This window comes from Lithobates pipiens, unplaced genomic scaffold (assembly GCF_037356315.1).
Source record: "Lithobates pipiens isolate NorthernLeopardFrog02 unplaced genomic scaffold, aLitPip1_a1.2 Scaffold_8, whole genome shotgun sequence".
Taxonomy (NCBI): Eukaryota; Metazoa; Chordata; class Amphibia; order Anura; family Ranidae; genus Lithobates; species Lithobates pipiens.
In genome coordinates, this window is record NW_027507903.1 from 521,395,206 (window position 1) to 521,405,759 (window position 10,554).

Here is a 10,554-nt window from a genome sequence, read left to right on the forward strand (position 1 = left end):
TATCTCAACTATGGATCTGCTTCTTTGAAAGAACAATCAGGTAGATCCTTCAAAATCAGCTTTCATTTCTTCTTCTTTCTAGCATTATTACACACAGTTCTGCACTTGGTAGCAACTTTACTGCTCCATTAAACCCAAATTTTACTACTTATCAATATACTCAAACTTGTCCTATGCCTCACATTGCCTAGAATAGAACACGTTTGGAGGTTTAGCCCTCAGCTTGTGTTGTGGACAAGTGGAAAGATGAATCTCTCTTAGAACAGTAGAAAGCTGTGAAATAAAGCCAGGGCAATCATTATCAGAAAATAAATTGTATCAATAGAAGGCTGACTCATGTGTCTTATAAGCTTTGATCTTGAAAGTGAGGTTGAAATAAAACAATAGCAACAAAGCATTTGCAGACACGCAGTCTCTCAACACAGCACTACTAAAACCGCCATGGGACAGAAATTCTATGATATCTTCCATGAGCACAGCTGGCAGATCACTGCAGCAGGAATACAGGCAAACACTCAGCTGTAAGAGGGGAAAACAGCTGTCTCAGCTAATTCTTTCATGCCTTTGGCTACATGAGCGCTGCTAACACTGATCCAGAGGAATCTGTGCGTTTCAAGGAAAAGCTTTTCAGCCTAGCGCTGGATGGATTATCAAAGTGCTATAAATATACTTTTCTGTGGATGGACTTTGCAGCACTAACAGAAATTTAATCATGATGCATTAATTTTCCTATGTAATGATGGGTTCACACTGCTTCACTGTGGTAATGCATGCACTTTCTTTTTCTTCTGGTAATTTGCATTGCGACAACCTTTTTTGAATGGACAGCTTATTGCACAATATTGCGCAAAAAAAGTACACGCGGTATCTTTTCGAATGCAATGCATATAGTAGTGCGTTACTGTGCATTGTGGTGCATTTCAACACATATATATTAGCAAGGTACATTAGGGCGCCCTTAAGAATAACTGGCACTGCAGCGCACAAACAGGCAAAACATAATCAGCAATGTGAACCAAGCCTAAGCCCTTGTACACGCGGTCGGACATTCCGACAACAAAATCCGTCGGATTTTGTCCGACAGATTTTGTCCGAAACTGGTGTTGCATACACGCGGTCGGACAAAGTTGTCGGAAAATCCGATTGTTAGTAACGTGACGACGTTATTTCGTTATGATGGGACTACGTTCAGGCTAGTAGCCAATAGCTTTGGTCTAGGAATTTGATCTGAGCATGCGTGGCACTTTGTCCGATTGGAATTCTCTACAAACGATCGGACAAAGTCCGATCAGATCATGTTGTCGGAAAATTTTATAGCCCAGCTCTAAAACTTTGTCGGTCAGATATTCCGACGGAAACGGTCCGATGGAGCCCACACACGGTCGGATTATCCGACAACACGGTCCGATCGGACGTTTTCAGTCAGAATGTCCGACCGTGTGTACAAGGGCTTATACTGGTCTTCACCTACCAAACTTGTGAATGCTCAAAAAAGCTTTTTTTTGTTTTGTTTTTTCTAATCTCATTTGAATGTTTACTTTTGTTGTGCAAAAGGGAAGCTTTTTTGTATGTGAGCCAAAGAACTCAGAAATTATCAATGTCATTGTATCAAGCACTTGGCAATCACTTTAACATGAGCCTGTGGACAACACCACAAAAAGCCCTCACTGACCTTTGTAGCTGCAGGCATTGTGGAGCCACTCAGCCTCAAAATTCACAGCAGAAATATTGAAGTGCTTAAAGGGATTGTAAAGTGATTTTTTTTTTTTTTTAAATAACAAACATGTTATACTTACCTCCACTGTGCAGCTCGTTTTGCACAGAGTGGCCCCGAACCTGCTCTTCTGGGGTCCCTCGGCGGCTGTCTCGGCTTCCTCCCGCAGGTGCTTCTCATGTTCATGCGAGCTCCCTCGCATGGTGAGAAGCATCTGCGGGCGCTGTATCACACGGCCCCGCCCCCCGGCGCTCTGCATCAGTGGATGTGATTGACAGCAGCGCGGGTTTTTCGAGGGGTGAGGTAAGTAAAACGGGGGGGGGGGGGGGTTGGGGGCGCAGGCACTGTCAGATGTTTTTTCACCTTAATGCAAAGAATGCATTAAGGTGAAAAAACATTTACCTTTACAACCCCTTTAAGTGTTTCAAATGGCAACTGAGCTCCCCCTACACCACCCCCCATAGCTCTTGATCTATATTTATATATAGACTTATAAGGCAGGTCCAACTGAGCTGGTGAGAGTGGGAGTTGAACAACCTCTGTTTTGAAATTTTAGGATGAATCATTCTGTGATTGTGGAGAATCTGGGTTGGAAGACTTGGACCTTTCATTTTTGATTATCTAGGCGTAGAAGACAAGGGTGAACCATGTGAAATCTTAGAGCTTTGCTAGGCCTTGGGTGCTCAGCAGAGATGTAAAATTGAACAAAGTCAATAGCCTGAAGGGCATTGAATGTAGAGATCTTTGCTTCTCCTGACATAACAATAAAAAGGATGTGCTTAATGGCTGCCTACACAGGTATATTTGCCTGAATACTGGAATTACACTTCCCATAACTACGACCTTTAAAGTAGAATTAATGAACTGCTTCCCGAAAAATGGGGCTAAAACCAGACAAATCTTTAATGAAAACAACTATCTTGCATAATTAGCATCTGATCAATGGGCGGATGCAACATGTGCTTGTGCAACAACCATATGTGCCCATGTATGCACTGATTGAATGATTCACTTTACTGTCCATTGCTGGCTCAAATATTTGATTCCCGGTATATAAGACAAGTTGATTTCTAGACTTAGCATAAATGATTGTTCAAAGAAAAAGGTGATGGATAAATGAATGTGGCATCCACGTACCTTTTAGAGTTTCAAGCCAAGTCCACAACCTACTTTTTGGGAAGAGTAAGCCATTTTTACTTAACCACATCTGTGTGGGAAGAACCCATTCAAAAAACAACAAAAAACTTGTGACTTAATGATGGAATTACTAGGCTAATCTTTTTCTATTAGCCTCATATAAGCAGAAGCTGGCTGTTTCTAGGAACACAAAACTGAATTTGATTCCTGAAATTTGCATTACGAGTCCATGCACTGTTAACAATAAAAGGTAACGTACACTAGGAAGACACCACTCAATTCAGTATACAGGTCTGTTTCTACAACTGAGTATAACTGCCCTCCATAGATTTACAAGCCACCATGCAGTCTGACCCGTGTAATAAAAGTATTGTAGCAATCAAACAAGTGAAAGCTGAGGGACTGCTCTGGGTTACTGTATTTTGCACAACTTGTCGCTTTTTTTACAGCCTTTTCAAAAATCCAGTATGAATTTAAACTTGCCAGGAGGTGTCTGCCAGCCAATCCATTAGTTTTATGTCTTCTTTTGTGTGCTAGGTCTGGATTCCCATACTAGCGCATTGTCAAATCCAAGCTCTTTGCTACTCTTTATGTAGACAACCTACCTTGTTGAGGCTCAGTTACTTTTTAAGAGCTTAGCAAAGTGTGGAGAGAAGGGTAATCTGTTTTATTTAAGTGTCACCTATTCAGATCTGACTTACGTATATTGTTTTTCTATGTGCACATCTGTATGCCATTTGTAACGTGTGCATCTGAGTTTGCAGGCAGCTTCCTACTAACTTTGTGGCTGACAGCGCTCAGCTTTGTGATTCCTCATCTATGAAGGCGACTGCTCCAGACAACTTACATATTGGTTCAGTAAAGCAGGTGTCTTGGCTTGTCATAAAAGAGAACTGCAAAGCTTGTGACACCTACTCACTAGTCTGAAAAATCCATTGTTCTGTGACCTTTGAGTTGATCCGTCTGCTCATACAGACCGAGTCAGACTAAAGTAGAACATTATGTCAAAATTGATATTTTATAAAGTCAAGAAGGTTTATTCAGTAATGCTATCATGCAAAGCGTAGCAGTGTGCAAAAACCCATAGTAACTAAAAATAAATCAGCCTTATATAGTCTATTGTAGACTGCAGCAAGCTGGGTTCTACCCAATTGCTATGTCTTACTGTTTACCATTGTTCTTCGCTCTGGCGAAAATCTTCCACATGCATAGCTGTTGGTCACCAAAGATATCTCTACTGCCAACTTCAGGTTAAAGTTGACCTAGGGATTTGTACAGCAGACTTGCTTTGGCTGCTGGTTTCTGGCCAGCTGCTGAAATGCATCAGTAAGCTATCAAAATGTAGGTCATGCAGCTGAGGACACGATTACAGTGTATTCAGTCTGAGAAAATTAAATATCCCATATCATTCTTTGGTCAAAAATCATATGGTTAGACCTGATTTAGCTAAATAAACTAAAAGTAATCCAGTAGTTCATCTTTTTGTATAAGTCATCACAATATATAGGTAAATTGATCAAGAAGCAAATTAGCTCTAGAAAGTGTCAGGGGTTTAGTTCTGCACTTACTTGTCTAATACGAAGTACAGGTCAAAGCCACCATAGCAGGAGGGTCTTCTATTAGGTCCAGTCTCATCTTGACCATTGCAGACCAGAAGAAATGCAGTGCAGAAGAGAAAGACTTTTAAACCCACTTTGAAGGCACCCAATTCAAGCATGGCTATTCCAAGCTTTAAGAACCCAGTAGAAAAAGTTTCTCTTGAAAATGTGCAATCCGCTCTAAAGAATCCAAGCTGCAGTCCACTTTTGGGATTGACTTTCAGAACTTCTTCTCCAGAGCCTCTCCAGAGCTTTAGAGTTTGTGTGGCTCTCTTCTCTTATCCCAGTCTTCTTCTTTACAAGAGTTTGCATTCCATTAGCATGCAGCTCAGAGGAGGAACTGCTGTGCTCACTTTTGTTGGGATGCAAAACTTCTTCTTGACAAACTTGCTTTGTCTAAACCTGCAGAGAAGCTTTTCTTTTTTTCTTTTCTTTTTTTTTTTAGGATATGAGAGCAAAGAAATAATGAACACAGCACAAATCCTGACATCTTGTGCCTATTGTGTAGAATGCAGGCATGTTGAATGTAGCAGTGGCTTATACAAAAAATTATCCATTTAAGAATAATAATCTATTTATATACCAGATGAGATTAGTCAGGCATTCAGTAAAGGTGGGAGTATTTCCATGTAACTGAAATTAGCTTGACATTTGAATAGGAATTTTTTTTATGGTATATGTGAAGCCGTTCACTAAAATCTCATATAAGCTTTAACATGTTAATATCATTTCACAATCCTTTCATTTAACACTAATCATTTTAATTATATACCATAGAAAACAATATGGTATGTAGTAAAAGTGACAGTATTTTCAGTAACTTTCCTTTCATGTACTGTTTATGTTAAGCTAATCACTAAGATCTCATATAAGCTTTTGCTTTTATATATATATATATATATATATATATATATATATACACACAGTGGTGTGAAAAAGTGTTTGCCCCCTTCCTCATTTCCTGTTCCTTTGCATGTTTATCACACTTAAGTGTTTCGGAACATCAAACCAATTTAAACAATAGTCAAGGACAACACAAGTAAACACAAAATGCAATTTGTAAATGAAGGTGTTTATTATTAAAGGTGAAAAAAAATCCAAACCATCATGGCCCTGTGTGAAAAAGTGATTGCCCCCTAAACCTAATAACTGGTTGGGCCACCCTTAGCAGCAACAACTGCAACCAAGCGTTTGCAATAACGTGCAATGAGGCTTTTACAGCGTCCTGGAGGAATTTTGGCCCACTCATCTTTGCAGAAATGTCCTAATTCAGTTACATTAGAGGGTTTTCGAGCATGAACGGCCTTTTTAAGGTCATACCACAACATCTCAATAGGATTCAGGTCAGGACTTTGGCTAGGCCACTCCAAAGTCTTCATTTTGTTTTTCTTCAGCCATTCGGTGGTGGACTTGCTGGTGTGTTTAGGATCATTGTCCTGCTGCAGAACCCAAGTTCGTTTCAGCTTGAGTACACGAACAGATGGTCGGACATTCTCCTTCAGGATCTCTTGGTAGACAGCAGAATTCATAGTTCCTTTTATCACGGCAAGTCTTCCAGGTCCTGAAGCAGCAAAACAGCCCCAGACCATCACACTACCACCACCATATTTTACTGTTGGTATAATGTTCTTTTTATGAAATGCAGTGTTCCTTCTACGCCAGATATACTTGGACACACACCTTCCAAAGAGTTCCACTTTTGTCTCATCGGTCCACAGAATGTTGTCCCAAAAGTCTTGGGGATCATCAAGATGTGTTGTGGAGAAATTGAGACGAGCTTTGATGTTCTTTTTGCTCAGCAGTGGTTTTCTCCTTGGAACTCTGCCAAGCAGGCCAATTTTGCCCAGTCTTTTCCTGATGGTGGAGGCATGAACGCTGACCTTAACTGAGGCAAGTGAGGCCTACAGTTCCTTGGACGTTGTTGTGGGGTCTTTTGTGACCTCCTGGATGAGTCGTCCCTGCGCTCTTGGGGTAATTTTGGGGGCCGGCCACTCCTGGGAAGGTTCACCACTGTTCCATGTCTTCGCCATTTGTGGATAATGGCTCTCACTGTGGTTCGCTGGATTCCCAAAGCTTTGGAAATGGCTTTATAACCCTTTCCAGATTGATAGATCTCAATTACTTTCTTTCTCAATTGTCCCTGAATTTCTTTGGGTCTCGGCATGATGTGTAGCTTTTAAGGATCTTCTGGTGGACCTTACTGTGTCAAGCAGCTCCTATTTAAGTGATGCCTTGATTGTGAACAGGTGTGGCAATAATCAGGCCTGGGTGTGGCTAGAGAAATTGAACTCAGGTGTGGACAACCACAGTCATAGTATGTTTTAACAAGGGGGGCAATAACTTTTTCACACAGGGCCATGATGGTTTGGATTTTTTTTCACCTTTAATAATAAACACCTTCATTTACAAATTGCATTTTGTGTTTACTTGTGTTGTCCTTGACTATTGTTTAAATTGGTTTGATGTTCCGAAACACTTAAGTGTGACAAACATGCAAAGGAACAGGAAATGAGGAAGGGGGAAAACACTTTTTCACACCACTGTATATATATATATATATATATATATATATATATATATATATATCATGCACTTTTTTCCCCTTAAAATCAGGGGCAAGTCGCGGGAGCGTGTTATAAGCCGATCCCCCACTGCATTGCAAGCTCTTCTGCCTTTTCTGCCCATCTCTGCAGCATTTAGCTATTTTTGGCCGTTCTCGGTGGCTGAAAGCTAGGCTGAAAGCCGCCGAGAACAGCCGAAAATAGCCGAGAGCGGCCGAGAGCTACCGACCGCCGCCGAGATACACAGGACATCCGCTCTGTATCTCAGGGGCGCCATTTTTAAATGGAAAGCCTGCAAAAGAAACTGAAAAGGCTGCAAATGACTGACAAGGCTGCAATGGAAGGCTGCAAATGACTAGGAAGGCTGCAATGGAATGCTGCAAATGACTGACAAAGCTGTAATGCAAGGCTGCAAATGACTGACAAGGCTGCAAATGACACTGACAAGGCTGCATTGATGGGCATTTAAATGTAATTTTTTTCCCTTAAACTTCCCTCCTAAAAAATGTTTTCTTTAAAATTCCCTACTAAACTTGGGGTGTATGTTATACGCCTATAAATACGGTATATATATATATATATATATATATATATATATATATATATATATATATATATACACATATATATATATATTTTTTTTTTAATCCCGAAATAGTATAAATCGATGCTATGTGAACAAACAAAAATAATTAGGAACTGCAGCACCTCTAGAACAATATATGACATTAGATGTGATACATAAAATCTAAATTTAAAGTGCGCTGTCCTTTTAAATTACAAACATCAGTGAAAATCAATCCCTATTCATACAGTGCATAAGGATATGACTGTTTCATCCCATACCAACGGAAAATGTTTAATAATTCTAATGATTCACAAGTATAAATACATGTATGTGCATAATTGAATTTGCTCCCATGCACAAACAGCCACATAAAATAAAATTAGAAAAAAAGGAAAAAAAGTCCAGTGATTAAAAGTTCAGCACAATTCAAGAAAACGTGATCCAAAAAGTGTTCTGTGTCTGGATGAACCTCTAGAAGGGAAGAAATGTGCTACCATGTGTAACAGCATGCCACAGGACCGTCCACCAGAAAGAGTTGATAGGCTTCTTACCAGAGGGAAAGAACCCACACAGGGATCAGTAAGTGCCTTGCTGCTCAGCTGCCATAATGGTCTCCTTAGGAGTGATCAGTCAACTGGTCCTGGATACCCATGGTGCATACATGGGTTTAAAATACAGAAGGTACTAATAAAGTGCAGTAAGTTTGGCAAACAGTTTTTATTAAAAAATCTAAAATGCCCTTACAACAGGTTCCATATATGAAATTGCACTCCAACACAATACAATTATTTCTAAAAAAAACTAAATTTGTGGCCATTTCACCACACTTTAAATAGATATGGTCCACTGTTGTCATCATCTGGAAAACCACTCAAAGAAATGCCATGCAGCCATTGCTGAGCTGTATTGCATGTAGACAGGAAGTGGCTGCAAGAAGAGATCAGCACCTTCTACTACCATTGCATTTGTTTTATTCTATATTTATTCTATATTGCAGCTTCCCTATCCTTAGATGTGACGGCTGCATAGTTTTCATTTTTTGGGTTTTCTTTCTTCTATTTTCATCTGTTGATCCAGCTAGCAAATCTGTTGTATTGATAAGCTCTCCAGCAGACTATCACAGTGTACATGGATGAGACAAAGCACTAAACACTGAAAGGGGTGATTAAAATGATCAGCTTTTATTCAAGCAAACCATTATCCCAAAAGGAACAAAAAAAAAAAAGGTACATTTTCTGCTCTAAGCCTCAGCTCTAAAAACACAGAATAAGACAAATCCCATTCATTTCAGTGGCCTTTTCATCTGAGCGTTCTGTCATCTAAAGCAAAATGTCCGTCGCTCAAAGAAGTACATGAGCTTCTTTAAAAAAAAAAATTTGTAATAATTAACAGGTTTATACTTACCTGCTCTCTGCAGTGGAATTGAGAGGTTGGCCCCTCCTCTTCTTGTCTCCCCTGTCAGAACTTCTGGCCCCTCCTCTCTTGCAGGCACCCCCATAAGAAGTCACTTTCAATGGGGGCACACATGGGGGCTTGCTCCTGAGCATCTCTAGACACAGATAGTAAGGCTTCCCCATCCACCAGTCACTGGCTTTGATTGCCAATGGCTCCCGCTGTCCCAGAAAATCCTGTGAGACCAGAAAATACGGGGAGAGAGCTGCTGCAGACAGGCACAGTACTGGGTTGAATGAGGGCCCAGGTAAGTATAAGACCCTGTACACACGGTCGGACATTCTGACGGAAAATGTCCAATCGGACAGTGTTGTCGGATAATCCGACCGTGTGTGGGCTCCATCTGACTTTTTCCGATGGAATGTCCGACCAACAAAGTTTGAGAGCTGGATATAAAATTTTCAGAGAACATGGTCCGATCGTTTGTAGAGAATTCCGATCAGACAAAGTGCCATGCATGTGTCAGATCAAATTACGAGACCAATGCTATTGACTATTAGCCACAACGTAGTCCCGCCATAACGAACGAACGTCATCACGTTTTGAACAATTGGATTTTCCGAGAACTTTGTCCGACTGCGTGTATGCAACACCAGTTCCCGACTAAATCCGTTGAAAATTATCCAACGGATTTGGTGATCGGAATGTCCGACCGCGTGTACAAGGGCTAAGGGCAAAGAATGCATTAAGATAAATTTTTTTAGGCTTTATAACTACGTATACCATGTACAACACACCAGGTAAAACATAACATAACCTACCAAAAAATGCTTTCAGCAACATTACTTCACAGTGTTATGAGATTTCTCAGTTTTCCCTGTGTTACAGTAGCTGAAGGTCCTGTTGGCTTTGTTCTGTGGTCTTGAAATTGAGAAGCGATTTAGATGTCTTCCGTCATGCCTCTATTAGTGGGCAGTCCTACCACTCTGTGGTCAATATGCTGAGTACAACCTGGTGTTTAGTGGTTTTTATGGACTAGTTCCCATGGGCATCTAGGGTTTTTGTGCCAAAAATACCTGAGGTCTGCCATTTTTTACAGTAATATCCCTTTGGCAAGTGGTATTTTTTGTTGCTCACATGTCACATGTCTCCTAGTATCTACTTTAATAAAAGTGTACTCATTAATGAATATAAAGCGAGGAGGACAGTTAAACAGATACTTTTGTCCAAAAAATGTCTGGATAGGACAGGAGGAGAAGAGGTAGTAATGCCAGGCTATGGAGGGAGGAACAAGGGGCTGCTTAAGGGCCAGTAGGTCAAGTTTTGCAGATGTCCGAGCCCAATGACCCCTTTGTCTGCAAATAGAATACAAATGAGTCAGTAAAATCTAAAATTACATTTGACATTCTGTTTAAATAATTGTAATTTGGCAAACATATTAAAGATTTCTGCAGCATACATAACTTCAATGAAACAATGCAAAGCTTGTTCACTCAGTACACCTATGAGAATGGTAAAGAAAAAGCAGCCAGTGCTAAATAAAAACAATATAATATAACAAATTGCAGCACTTAAATCTAATGA

At 40.3% G+C, this 10,554-nt stretch overlaps 1 protein-coding gene across 1 annotated transcript in view; it reads right to left on the reverse strand.

The window, feature by feature from the left end:
* The window catches only part of ANTXR1 (ANTXR cell adhesion molecule 1), a 297,188-nt gene extending 292,337 nt beyond the window's left edge, over positions 1-4,851 (reverse strand). The window contains exon 1 of the mRNA XM_077469472.1: positions 4,420-4,851. Within this exon, the coding sequence (XP_077325598.1) occupies positions 4,420-4,568 (149 nt within the window). The 5' untranslated portion in view covers positions 4,569-4,851. The remainder of the gene's footprint in view (positions 1-4,419) is intronic.
* Positions 4,852-10,554: the final 5,703 nt, after the last annotated feature.